General features: G+C 53.3%; 5 protein-coding genes across 5 annotated transcripts; 2 read left to right on the top strand and 3 right to left on the bottom strand.

Annotated features, from left to right (window-relative positions):
• Positions 1-122: 122 nt before the first annotated feature.
• On the top strand, positions 123-2,061 carry CC84DRAFT_1194382 (glycoside hydrolase; the record flags this gene model as incomplete). The annotated part of the gene is made up of 3 exons (XM_018181343.1): positions 123-352; positions 398-467; positions 531-2,061. Exons 1-3 carry the CDS (start codon positions 211-213, stop codon positions 2,059-2,061), a joined length of 1,743 nt encoding a protein of 580 aa, XP_018038381.1. The 5' UTR covers positions 123-210.
• A 1,122-nt stretch (positions 2,062-3,183) lies between these two features.
• CC84DRAFT_1214562 (uncharacterized protein) lies at positions 3,184-3,765 on the bottom strand (the record flags this gene model as incomplete). The annotated part of the gene is made up of 3 exons (XM_018182643.1): positions 3,184-3,293; positions 3,349-3,547; positions 3,685-3,765. The coding sequence occupies 3 exons, from the start codon at positions 3,763-3,765 to the stop codon at positions 3,184-3,186; spliced, it is 390 nt and encodes a 129-aa protein (XP_018038382.1).
• Positions 3,766-5,308: 1,543 nt separating this feature from the next.
• On the top strand, positions 5,309-6,394 carry CC84DRAFT_1256955 (uncharacterized protein; the record flags this gene model as incomplete). Its single annotated transcript, XM_018184680.1, has 2 exons — positions 5,309-5,393; positions 5,619-6,394. The coding sequence occupies 2 exons, from the start codon at positions 5,309-5,311 to the stop codon at positions 5,990-5,992; spliced, it is 459 nt and encodes a 152-aa protein (XP_018038383.1). The 3' UTR covers positions 5,993-6,394.
• Positions 6,395-7,882: 1,488 nt separating this feature from the next.
• CC84DRAFT_1256956 (uncharacterized protein) lies at positions 7,883-11,673 on the bottom strand (the record flags this gene model as incomplete). The annotated part of the gene is made up of 3 exons (XM_018184681.1): positions 10,716-11,673; positions 10,528-10,535; positions 7,883-8,882 (listed from the first exon to the last, which is right to left on the bottom strand). The coding sequence occupies exons 1-3, from the start codon at positions 11,652-11,654 to the stop codon at positions 7,883-7,885; spliced, it is 1,947 nt and encodes a 648-aa protein (XP_018038384.1). The 5' UTR covers positions 11,655-11,673.
• Positions 11,674-12,328: 655 nt separating this feature from the next.
• On the bottom strand, positions 12,329-13,137 carry CC84DRAFT_1214565 (uncharacterized protein; the record flags this gene model as incomplete). The annotated part of the gene is made up of 2 exons (XM_018182644.1): positions 12,329-12,465; positions 12,516-13,137. 2 exons carry the CDS (start codon positions 13,135-13,137, stop codon positions 12,329-12,331), a joined length of 759 nt encoding a protein of 252 aa, XP_018038385.1.
• Between the last annotated feature and the right edge of the window lie 95 nt (positions 13,138-13,232).

Here is a 13,232-nt window from a genome sequence, read left to right on the forward strand (position 1 = left end):
TATAAGATGTCTCCCTGCCCATTGGCTCGTCGTCGGCCCGAGAGCAACAACCGTACCTCTCCCTCACAGTCGGAACTGCTACTCTCAGGATGACGCGGGCCCGGACTTGTTACCGTATACCTCGTGAGATTTGCTTCCTGACAGTACTTCCTCTAGTAGCTCAAACCCGCGGCCAAGCCAAAATTGACCGTGCATCCACTTACTCCCGCAATGTCGCAAGGCCATGATCGGGTCTGGTGGAAAGAAGCAACCTTCTACCAGATCTACCCTGCGTCGTTCAAAGACAGCAATGGCGATGGGTGGGGGGACCTCCCCGGCATCCTCGAGAAAATTGCCTACATTGCTTCGCTAGGCATGTCTTCTTCCCCTCCCCAACGCCCCCATCTGACCAAATTAGGCGTAGACGCAGTATGGCTGTCTCCCATGTTCGACTCCCCCCAGGTGGACATGGGGTACGATATAAGCGAGTAAGTTCGAGCCAGACCATTACTACACGAAGAACCTCTGCGACTAACACATATTGGTGGAAGTTACGAGAAAGTCTACGCGCCGTACGGTACGGTGGAAGACGTAGAGGCGCTGATTAAAGCTTGCCACGCGCATGGCATGAAGCTTATCCTCGACCTCGTTGTAAATCACACCTCTTCGCAACATGCGTGGTTCCGCGAGTCTCGCAGCTCAAAGAGTAATCCAAAGCGCGACTGGTACTTCTGGCGGCCCGCGCGGTACGACGAGGCTGGCAACCGGCGCCCGCCTACCAATTGGCGCAGCTACTTCGCCGGCTCCACGTGGACCTGGGATGAGGAAACGCAGGAGTACTATCTGCATTTGTACGACGAAAGTCAACCGGATCTGAACTGGGAGAACGAGGACTGCCGACGTGCGATATATGATTCTGCGATGCGGTTCTGGCTAGACAAGGGGATTGATGGGTTCCGAGTCGACACCGTGAATAAGTACTCCAAATACGTGGACTTCAGCGACGCGCCGATTACAGAGCCGGGAAGCGACGTCCAGCCCGCGGCGCAGTTTTGGTGCAATGGCCCTCGGATACATGAGTTCATTCGGGAGATGAATGGGGAGGTCTTGTCGAAGTACAGTACATTCGATGGGCTACCTGTAGTCACGGTGGGCGAGCTTTCGATGACGCCGGAGCCTGGAGGCGTGCTGTGCTATGTGAGCGCAAAAGCGAAACAACTGGATATGGTGTTTCAGTTCGACATTACACATCTGGGGCAGGGGCCGCCAGGGTCAGACAACAAGTACGCCGGCACGGCATGGAAGCTCCCCCAACTGAAGCGCATTGTGGAGAAGTGGCAGACGTTCATTGAAGGCACGGACGGGTGGACGACGGTCTTCTGCGAGAACCACGACAACGGGAGAAGCGTCTCGCGGTACGGCAGCGACGTGCCCGAGTGGCGGGAGAAGAGCGCGAAGATGTTGGCGGTGTGCTTTGCTGCGCAGACAGGCACGCTGTTTCTGTACCAGGGACAGGAAATTGGCATGGTGAATGCCCCAAGGGAGTGGGAGATCGAAGAGTACAAAGACGTCGAGTCGCAGAACTACTGGAAGGAAGCGGTGCGACTATCAGAGGACGGAACGGATCCCACGCGCAGAGAAAGGATCATGCGTGGTCTGCAGCTCATGGCTAGAGATCATGCGCGCTTGCCGTTTCAGTGGAACTCAACTGCTAATGGTGGCTTCTCGAACGGCCGGCCGTGGATGCGCGCGCATGATCTGTATCGGGAGATCAACGTCGAAGTCCAGGAGCAGGACACGAATAGTGTATTGTCTTTTTGGAAATTGCTATTACGGTTACGCAAGGACCACAAGGATGTGTTCGTCTACGGTGCGTTTGAGCTGCTGGATGCGGATAATCTAAACACCTTCATGTACAAGAAGCAGTATCGGGAGAAGACTGCGCTGGTAGCGGCGAATTTCACTGAAGAACAACAGCCGCTTCCAGAAGTGGGTGATCTGAAGCTCTTACTGAGCTCATATCCGGAGTCAAGTCAAGAGAGGCTGCATCCGTATGAAGGGCGGATCTACATCAATTACTAGATCGTTCAAAAAATGCTTTGTCCACTTCGCGACGACAGTTTAGCTGGGAAGCTGCGGCCGCATTCCGGTGGATACGCAACGAGGCGACCAAGTGAACACTTGAATCATTAGCCCATATTGCATCATGGTAGACCTGAGATCCTTCCAATCTCAGGTGACCACGCCTCTTCCACCTCCTCGCACTTTCGCAGCACACTCCTCAGCAGTGACGCACACGCATCGCCAATGACCATGTCCACGACGTACAAACAAGCTCAACAAGCTCGTATCGACGCAGTGGTGCCCAACAACTCCAGCGCATGTGAACTCGGAGGTGGGGCGTGATGGTGTGTCTTTGCGGCGTCATCATATGCAGTGCCCTTGGCGAAGTAAAGTCTGACATGCCCCTCTTTAAGGCCACCAGCATGTCACTCAGCTCAAGCTGATAGCAGTAACACAAAGCGAGAGGGGTAATTAGAGTGAGAGGGGAGGACCGAGGCAAAAAAGATGCGCTCAATTCTGAGGCGGCGAAAGCTGCGACTGTGTTGAGCATTGTTTTGGGTGCTGTTCAAGTTGGCGGGCGACCAAAGGCCTCGCCCAATTACTGGATCAGGAGGTGGAAAAATTGACCGAAGTGCGGTTCTGGGAGTAGAGATAAGGTAGCATGCATGCTTACCCGGTTGAAATTCTTCGCTGTGACTGCTGAAGTGCGGGTGGTAGTGTCAGAGGGTGTGTTGGTTCTAACCGAAAACAGACGAGTGATGTGTTCGAGATACTGCCCACATTGACGTTGAAAGAAGGGAATACAGTGTGAAAAAATGCAAAAGAGGGACGTCCAGCTCGCGTGCCATTGTGAAAAAGCGGCCGTTACCATGTCCAAACGCGTAGAATCCACCGTGAAAGTCGTACAGGGCATTAAAGGCAAGGAAAAGGTCTGAAGGAGAGACATTTCCCGAGCCTGTGGAAGGGCGAGGTCTGCGATACTGAGGAGTATCGGGTGCCCGTCCTTCCCGTGCTATGTTGCATAGGCGCCTTGCGGAAGCAGCCTTACAACTGGCAACGAACAGTATGTACCGGAGGCCGCGGCGGCCGGCTCATAGGCAGCAGACGCCAGAGTCTTGAGAGCCGCGGCGCGGGGAAGCGTCAGAAGTCGCGGACGGGGTCGTAGGGTCTTGAAGGAGGCACTTGGTGGTAGGCCGAGCCCGCGGCGCCGGCGGCCGTGGAATTGCGCTTCGGCATACACGTCTTGTTGACTGCGTGGTGTCAGTATAAGCTTAGGAGGCTGACGGCGCGGGAGCGGTGACTCACCTGCCCACTGCTTCACGTCGCGTATACATATCGACATGCGCCATCGTATGATGTCTTCGCCGAGCGGCGAGATGCCCTCGCGGCGCAGTTGGCCGTTGATGCTGTCGCGGACTCTGCTCTTCTCGTACTGGGGCACATTGGTCCAGTTCCACTCGGGGTGCTCGGAAGCCAGCCGTCTAGCCTCTTCTTTGGCGAATGCCTGTGAATCCCCGGCGGGTCAGTGCCTTGCCATTTTGTAGACGATCACGACTAACGGGGACGGGGACCGAGCCGGCGCCGCTGAGGCTCTGCGGCAGGGGGGAACGGTGCCATTCCCGGGCGAAAGAGACAACGTACGTAGAACCTAGCCCACTCGCTCCAGTTGAGACCGCTTTTCGCGCGGGCTTCTTCTGCGGTTGCGGTGGTCAAGAGCCACATGGCTACCTCGGTGCACGGCGCAAGGGTGGTCGCCGTTCGGTGCCAGAGTTTAGGCGGTATTAGCGCGCTTGAGTCGGCGCTGCTAGCTGCAAAGAGGCGGCTGTGGCGCGTGCGACGAGGGTATCCCGACCATGGCAGTGCAGCCTCTCCACAGATACTCGCTCGCGGCCAGGGTATCCCGTGTCCTCGGTATGCCGTTGTTTCTGCCCTGTGGTTTGTTTGTAGCCAATTGCATCGGCGACAAGATTCGAAACCGACGACCCCTCAGTGCCATGTACTGCTCACAACGGTGGCCTTTTGCGAGTGTGGTCGTGGCCTTCCAGACGAATTGCGATGGCAATTGACCTCAGACCGAGCAATTCCATGAGGTAATACGTCGTGTGATGCCTGTCGAGTGTGGTACTCGGAGTCTCCGAGTTGCCGTCCAAACGAGCGCCGCTAGATAGGCGACGTCGGGTCAAACCTCAAGCGACGCTGTGCATATGTGTCAACTGGCCAATCGAAGCAGGCAAGGCCAATTGCATCAATGGTGACGGGCAAGCGTTTCAGGGATGCAAAGTCCATCGAAAATGGACACCAGATTGATAGGAGCAGGTACGTAGGCTCCCGCGTCGACGTAGAATCAGACCGAGGCTCCAACTTTGCATCTACAAACACTGGCCGTCAACGGTAAATGGAGACAGGTTGCCAATTGGTCCTGACTGATGCTCCCGTGTCCACATGTAGCTTGAGTGGCTGTCCAAAACGACCTCGGGCACTTGCGGCCGTCTTGCGTGTTCACCGTGGGTATGTTTTGAAACATCGACTCGCTGTCTGAGCAGTGCCGGCCAGCTGAATCTCAAAGGAGAGATGTTTAGGTGAAATCGACAAGAAGGGACGTCGAATGTCCGCGGGGCAGTGTTGTATGTGCTCGGTGCGTTCTACTTTAGGAATCACTCGTGACATTTGTGGACGGGAGGCACTCCGCAGGATGATGCGAAGAAGGATCAATATCGGGAAGTCAAAGGCAAGAGATGGAATCTCGCATCCAGCCAATCCATTCTAATGGCCATGCCGTCTCCCACTCATGGAGCCGTCCTTGCCTCGCTAGCTTCCTCTTTGACAAGTCGACGAGCTCCTTATGGAAGCATACTGGCTATGATCCATGGCGCCTTCAAATGACACGCAAGATTCTTCTTCCCGCTCTTTATGGGATGTACGGCTGCGACGCCTGCGCCTCACTCACCAGACTGTCGTCTTCTCCATCAGCTTCACCTCCAACACGCATGGTGACGACTTCCCAGTACAGGCCATTGTCCAGAACACATGCAACCAAGAAACGATAGACACTGGCTTTCTGTTCTTTGTAAGTGTTTGCAGAGCGCGGTGAAGGTGAGGGCGCGTCCTCCAGTGACCGCATCTTCCCTCACATTCGCGCTAGCGTAGGAGACGCGCCTTTTCTCCCGTTATAAAATTTGTCCCACCCGCCGCAACCTTACTTTCTTCTCTCCACTCCTCTCCAGAAAGCTTTTAAGATCTCACTTTGCAGAGTCTTGAGACCAGCATGAGTGACAAGACTGCTGTGAAGTGCCCCGTCACGGCAGACACCGCATTTGAGGCGAGCCTTGTTAGTAAGGGGCATCTGCAGCGTACGTAACCCTACATTACGCTCTCGCTACAATGCTAACAATAAGCCAATTGACCCTACTGCAAGATCCTTCAAGCCGGTCAGCAGGAGAGCCAAGATCTTACCGCAAAACCCCATCATTCAGTATAATGAGCTCGCAACGCTATTCGAGAACCTTACGGTAAGACGCAGCCACGGCATAAGTTCCACTCATTGCGTTCTTCCTACAATGCTGACATGGACCTAGTCGATCTTACAGTGAGATCCGTCGAGCCATTTGATGCCAAAGCCGAGCCCGCAGAACCCGCAAAGACCCAATGGGAACTTTCCCGAGGGCTTGCGAGAGCAGGATGGACACCCACCGAGATCACCAAGAACAATATGAAGATGATGGAGCTTCGAGAGATGCGAGTTGATGTGATGGACAAGCTTCACAAAATGCATTCGCAGCTTGTCACCTTCGTTCTCTGCAGCGACTTCGAGATCCCACCGTATCGTATGTACCACTCAGTGCGCTTTGCCTGCCAGGATAACACCGACTCAGCTGATCTTTGCCCATATTGCACTGAGATTAAGCCTCCATCTGAGATCAAGACTGCCGTTGCACCTCAAGAGTCGTGAGATGGTGTCGAGACACATGTCGTGAACTTCCGAGACTCCCTCTTTCGCCTCCAATACAAAGTCCGCAATAAAGAGATGCAACTGAAAGATAAGGAGCAGCGACTGGGAGAGAAAGAAAATGAGCTCTTACTGATGGAGTTCCTGAGATCAAACAAGTGTGGATCTGAGATGGACGAGATAGTCAGTTCAGTCGAGGTCAATTTTGGCAGCCAGGATGGTTGGTAATGAAGTGGAAAGACTTAAGAACGAACGACAAGAGTCCAGATGAGATCGTCAACCATACCAAGGAGATCACACTGGAAAAGGGCAGCCAGTGCCTAGGACTGGCTGAGGCACACAAAAGACAGTGCGGTTTGGTCCTAGAGCCATGAGATCAGGAGAGCCGTAGAGAACAATACCTTGAAATGAATCCTTTCCAGTTGTTTGTGGCGTGAGGTTCCTATACCTATCCGAAAATATCGCTCTCGCCGTTGCACTTCCCAATGAGCGATGATTTTCTACGACTAGGACGGTTGCCTGCTTTGGCTCCTCGGATACATCAATAGCACTATCGGACCTATGCTCTGAAGTAGATGTGTGTCAGGCTCCAGTACTCAAACTTTCGTCCCAATACCACCGGCTGCGCTCCACGAGCATAAATCGAGACTGAGATGCTCCAGGCTACCCGAATGGGAACGCCGCCATGGCCATATCGACGCACTCACCCACACCCAAAATGCCAATCCGAGAATTTCAATACCCCGTGTTACCCCAGGAGGAGTAACGTCATAGTTGCGCTTCCGATCTAGTACGGTTCCAGCCCCCATCGGAAATTTCCTGATACAGACCGGGATCAAGCAATATCTTGCGAGGACGTCTGTCTAGCCGGGCTTACTGGTATAAGCTCGAATTGTCCAATCAGTACCCTGTCTCGCTTCCATGCTGCTGAACTTCTCGGGGTTTACCTTTTCGCGTAGGTGTTGTGCCGCAATGCAGTGCAGTATAAAGCCTGTGCACAATCAACTCCCAACCAGAGAAACGATTCCGTTGCGAGATCGTGGCTGTGTGTTCCGCTTACACTCCCGGGGTTCTTTGCCGGGCGTAGCGAACGGATCCTTCGGAGGACCGACAGCCTTGGATACATCTGATACCCATGGTTCCGAAACTCGACTCCACTCGCACACATCAGAAGGACAACTCAGGTCGAAGAGTCGAGTTGCACTTGGATCCCAGTTCGGCGTCGCCACCGTAGCCATGTTCACACTCAAGCAGCGGAAGTCTAAATCAACAACCACCCCACCAAGACCGCGAGCGTGGAATGTCGCCACGACAATACTCATTTACATCACAATATGGATCCTCGCGCCGATGCTGGTCGGTTTCCTCGCACTGTTTGCAATACTGCATATCTTCAACGACGGGCCAAGCAAACCACGCATGGGGGTCAAAGTGGCGCATTTTGATTGGATGCAAAAAGATTGGACTGGGAATATTACCGGCAGAGGGCATACCGTGATTTCATAGAAGGGTATGGTGCTATCAGAGACATGAAAAGAAGTGCAGGTTGAGCGAAAGCTTTTCCTGGCAGCACTGGATACAAGAACCTCAAGCCGCAGGAGTCAGGAAGAAATACTTGTCGATGGGTCCAGTAACACGCATGTTCCAGACTGTCCGGAATGACTCGCAACTCAAAATTTCACAAGATGGTGTAATCCTTTTATTCAAGCAAGATTCCTCGCAAGTATACGGCAGCCGTAACAAGCTTTTCCGACCCTGGAGAATTGGAACCATGTCATGCAATACCACATAAAATGCCCCCGAGTCCAGTATATCACTAGGATGGGTGATACTTGGCAGTTCCCCGGTGCGATGTATGACTGTAATCGCTTTGGTTCGGTCGGTTGGCCTTTCTCAGTCAGGGTCGCAATGATCGCTCCTTTTTACATCCTTCGACCACTTCGATGACTTCGGTGGCGATTTCTTGTTGAGTTGTCGCATAGAGAAGAGAATTTGCGCCTTTGGAGCTTTGGGTATACGACCAGTATTCGGTGGGTCTGTAAGGTCATGCGGAGCCTTGTCGCTGGGAGCGGAAGGTTTATCTGGTGTTTTGCGTGGTGAAGGTAGTCGGTTGGACTCATGAGGAGCTGGAGGATAGAGCTCTTGCGACGCTGAGCGATTGCGCTCTCTGCGACGAGTGTGTGTAGATGGATCGTCATATCGGGAGTTGTAGTGCTCGTACCGATGGTACTCACGCCCAGCATAGTCTGATCGGCCTCTACTTCGCTTTCGGTACCTCGAATGGCGGTAGTCTGGACTAGGCGATCTCCGCGGACTTCTCGAACGGGGCTTGGATCTACCCCTGTCACGATGGCTGTCCCTGCGTTGGGTCTGACACATGTCTTCAACCTGCTTTTGAAGCCGATCCCGCTCCACCTTGACCGCTTCGTGCTGCTTCTGCTCCACGTCATGTATCTCTTCCGCAGAGGCAACCTGGGTCCGGAGCTGCGCGATGAAAGCGTCGCGCCTTTGGAGAGCAGAAACCATTTCGGCGTTCTCGCTCTTCACTTGGGCACTCTCGTGGCTTAGGTCGGCATGGATTTTCATCAGGTCGGCATTCTTCTTCGTCAAGGTATTATTCATTGCAATGACCTCGTTTTTCTCTGCGATGCGATTGTGAACAGATCGATGCAAACCTAGGCGCGCCTCTTCGGCTTGGGTCAGCCTGGCGTGTATGTCTTTGTATCTTGTCGTGGTAGCTGCGTGCTCCTTTTGGATGTCAGCAACTTCTTGGAGAGCAGCTGCCTTGTCCTTGCTCAACCTCGCCACTTCTTTTAGCAAATTTGCTACATAAGTATCCATTTCGCTGGCATTGTTGCAATCGGACGTGGGCTCGCCCATTATGGCTCCAGGGCTGTTTGTTGTCAGCTGTTCCCTATTCTGGAGTGGACAACTACTTCAGAGGGGTTTCTACAGAAATGAAACACGAAAACATTCCCTGTCACTTACGATGTTCTGCCTGATGCTCCGAATGACCTACTTGCGAGGTGCAGCAGGCGGTAGTAACGCAATGAGAACGTGGAAAGAGCGACCAAACTCGCTCAGTGCATGGTTCCTGGCGGGAGACAAGGGACGAGTACAAGCAAACGCCAGAAAAGATAAGGAACAATAGACAGCAGTTGGCTTGGTCACTTACGCTGTGCCATTACCATCCATCGTGGAAATAGCTTCGAAAGGAGCGGGGTCACAGGCTCGACTTTGGTCGCATCGATTGCTGGTTGTTTGGTGCCTGGCCTGGTGTCGTCTACCAGAGTCACTGTTTACAACTTGACAAATATCGTGTTTACAAGAGGGCGAACTTGGGAGGGGCGCAGATGTTGTTGTATTGATAGCGCAGAGAACACCCACGGTATCGGGGTGCGGACCATGGCACTAAACAACCTGTTTGAGGAGAGCGCTGCCGGCCACGTGCAGATTCCATTCACCGCTTTCGATTTTGCCGCTCACGGTCCAGTAAGGTGAGAGGGATGGTCAAAGTGACAGCTCATTTTCACAGCCTTGTGCCACAGTGGCGGGGCACCCTGGCCATATGCTGCATGTATGTGGCAAGCGACAACCTTGTTGTTGCTCCGTCACGCGCGACGTAAACAAATCGATTAGCTTCTTCCGAAGTCGCGCAGCTATTCTCGATCAAAGCAATATGTCTCAATGAGTAGTACCGTTAGTTTAAATAGCACTGAAATTATCACTGTTCAACTCATGCTTTTCTGTTGAGCGAATATAGGTCTCCACACGACTATCAGTGTTGCACAACATAGGGTGGTTAGAGACGCGCAGGGTCACGGTTACACGGCAAGTAAACGCAATTGCGAGATCACGCCAAAACGCAGAGTGTCCGGGAAGCTACTATAGCTGGGTAGCGATCTATCCATAGCCTGTGGATCAGGCATGGCCACCCAGTGCACAGGCCCGCTCAGGCTTAGATTCGGCGGAAGACAGCGTCTCCGGTCACCTTTTGCAAAATCGTGAACGTTGGCCATACTGTCTTATGTCGTAAAGATAGACTTGGGTGGTAGACCAAGTTATCACATGCTCGAGTATCAGAATTACAGTTGCTAGAGTGCTCAGTGCATTTCCGGGTTACATGTTGGTACGCATAGGGACGTGCCTGAGCGGCCTTCAACCCGATTGCTCGATATGGTCGCACTACAGATACCAAGGTTGATTCTGAGAGCATATGCCTGCACGAGCCAGCGCACTTACCAAGTGACAACACACCAACTGGTCGCCATACAATTTTCAAATCGGCACGTTCAGCTGCGCTTTCAGCTTCTTGCTTGTCGCTCATCAATCTCCACGCAAGATCTCGACCATGCACACAGCGGGCGATGGAACACCAGACAACCTCGCAGAGTAATCTCGTGAGTTGACCAATTCACGTGGGGCACGTCCGCCAGTATGGATGGTGGAAGAGAATGCATCATTGTTACGTGGATATGCCATGGACATCTGTGGGTAATCTTGGTTGGAAAGAAATTTTCGCTATGAGTTACACCTACATGTTGCGCTGCCAGGGCGTCAGCATGCCTCTAGCATACTACAACTTCGACGTACACTTGTGTTCATTGCATCTCCTCGGCCTTTGTCTAAGCAAGCCCGCCTTGACCTGCCTTGCCAATTGCACTCTCTCAGCTACAGGTATACAGCGCTGAGCCCACAAAGATACATCACTCCCATGACCTCTCACATCTACAAGTACTCTTGTTGAGTCGCATTTCAGATCCCATCTTCCTAGTTGCTTCACCAGACTTTGTAGTTTCCTCCCCCGCGCATCTAGCTCACCACCCTTCTTCTCCATCGACCACGTATCCACGCCCTCCCCGCGCGTGTAGTCCATGTCTATTTGCCACACAACCCATAGATCCAAGCTTCTTACCCCCTTCAGCCGCTTTAAGCTCCACCACGTCAGGTCCGACACGTCCAGGCAGTTGGAATAATAGGTTTTTATCTCGGGCGCCAGCATGACCTTCCGTACGCGTTCAAGTCCCGCCTTGCGACACGAGAGAAAATTGAAGAAGTCATCCGAGCTGGTAAATCCAAATGTGCACGTTTCGTACACCGTGTCCGACATCTCATTCCACATCTGGCGGCAAACGATTGGCACTTTGAGCACCTCATCAGTGGGAAGGTGGCGATGGTGCGCAGTACCACGCTGCCAGCTCTTAGCGCAGAAGTCGTGACTCTGAAGCTCTGGTGCTGCCCACGTGCTTGCTCCATCTTCTCCATTACTCAAATACTTGGAAGGTAGGGGCGTGCTGGGATCAGACGATGCGCCTTGCAGTGAAAGCTCGTACAGGGTTTTCGGTGTGTGCGGCGCGTCACAGATGCTGAAGGTCAGAGGGTGCACGTTGCGGCGCGCTGAATTTGTGCTGTATTTGTCTGTAGGGTGCAAGACCAGGTTGCCGTATAAGTACATCCAGATTTGATCTCTGATTTCGCGAGGTAGGCTAAGCAGAGGTGTTTGAGCATTTTTGTTGTAGAGGGAGATGGCTTTGTGGTGCAGATGCTGATGCTTGAGGCGAGGTGCTGGAGGATCCGTGAGTGTAGATGTTGTGGGCTGGCTCTTGACTTTCTTGGTGCCGGCCGGACTGGATTTCGATGCTTTACGCTTTTTACTCGAAGTCATCTTGGGTTTGGAATTGGATTGAATTGTTAAAGGTGTAGGAGCGCGAATGGGATCGAGTATCGACGAAATCTCGTGTTGCGGAAGGATGCGCTACTACGCCAGGGGTGGCACTGTTGCCTACCAGTATCGCTAGCAGGGAGAATGACCCAAACCTTTGGTCTACTTAGGAACAATCGACAATTGCATGACACTGCGTCGAAAGTGATGATGTAAAAAAGACTTGTAGAACAACTACAAAACTGCAGCTCACACTCTCTACTCGTGTGTTTCGTCTCAGAGCGCAAGAGCATTATTTTCATTCCCGTGACACCAAGGCATCTAGACTTTTACAACGATTCACTCTATACTCGCAGGACGTACCCATGTACCTCTCTAATCTCCCGCGCTAACTCGGTCTGACCACTACTTTACTCTTTAGATAGATGCCGTCCTGCAGGCTTGTCTTCCCATCGCAGCTCGGCAGGGCTCCCCGGTAAATGATTCCAAGCTTAATTGACTTGCCAAACAATCGACCACGTCACTTTCTGCTCCGATAGCGTCCCCCAGGCTTGGTGACCATCTCCGCAGTGATATCTCGTCATGATAGCAACTACGTGGGACCAGACATTGAGCAGCATCGTGAGATTGCATAGCAAGCTTCAACGCCGGGTACAGAAGCCGACGTCCTCGGCATCTTAGAAGATACCTAGAAACATCTTCCACGGAACGTCCTTCTTGTACTGTTCCCACTCTTCTGGATACCTTTCCGCAAGATAATTTTCCTTTGCGGGAGTCGCATTGCCTGTCAGATTGCTCCAGTAGAATGCACCCGCTGCGCACACCATTAGCACCACCGCTATAACCAGAGAGAGCACGACTCACTGAAAAGCGCATACACCGGTCCCCCGGCCGCGAACCCATACGCAGCCCCATAGACCACATTCGCCGCATAATTCGGATGCCTGACCAACCCCCAGGCACCCCCTTTATACAACCTCCCCCTATTCTCAATCCTCCCCTTGAACCTCGCCCTCGCAAGCTCGCTGCCCAGCTCCACTGCCGCAGCAAAGAAATGCACCGCGGCGCCGACGTACAAAAACTCCTTCCGCCAGAGCGGATTCGAAGAAGCATAAGAGAATACTAGCGCGGAAAGACACTCATACATAGCCGGCACGACGACCCCAAAGAACGCAAACGGCACCGTGATGCGCTCAGCGCAGTAACCCCAGATCCACGCGTTTTGCTTGAGGATCAGGGTCGCGGTCATGCCGAGGAAGATGGTGGAGAGCTGGGGCTGGGCGCCTACGAGCGGTAATTCGAGCACGCCATCAGAGGGTGGGCGCGGGATGCCAAAGTGCGAGAGCGGGTGCGCGGTGAGGAGCCAGTGTTGCAAGGGTATTGAGACCATGCGGCCGAGACCTAGGAGGAGGGGGCCGGCGAGCGTGCGGGCGTAGTCGCCGCGCTGGATGGAGAGCGGGTCGGGTTTTGGCTTCGAGGAGGCCATTCTGGAGGTGAGATTGAGAACTTCCTTCGAGGGGGAATGAGGAAGGATCTTGCGTACATAAGTTGCTGCACGCATGTAGTGCTTATGCGGCGCGA

This window comes from Paraphaeosphaeria sporulosa (assembly GCF_001642045.1).
Source record: "Paraphaeosphaeria sporulosa strain AP3s5-JAC2a unplaced genomic scaffold CC84scaffold_3, whole genome shotgun sequence".
NCBI classification, from domain to species: domain Eukaryota; kingdom Fungi; phylum Ascomycota; class Dothideomycetes; order Pleosporales; family Didymosphaeriaceae; genus Paraphaeosphaeria; species Paraphaeosphaeria sporulosa.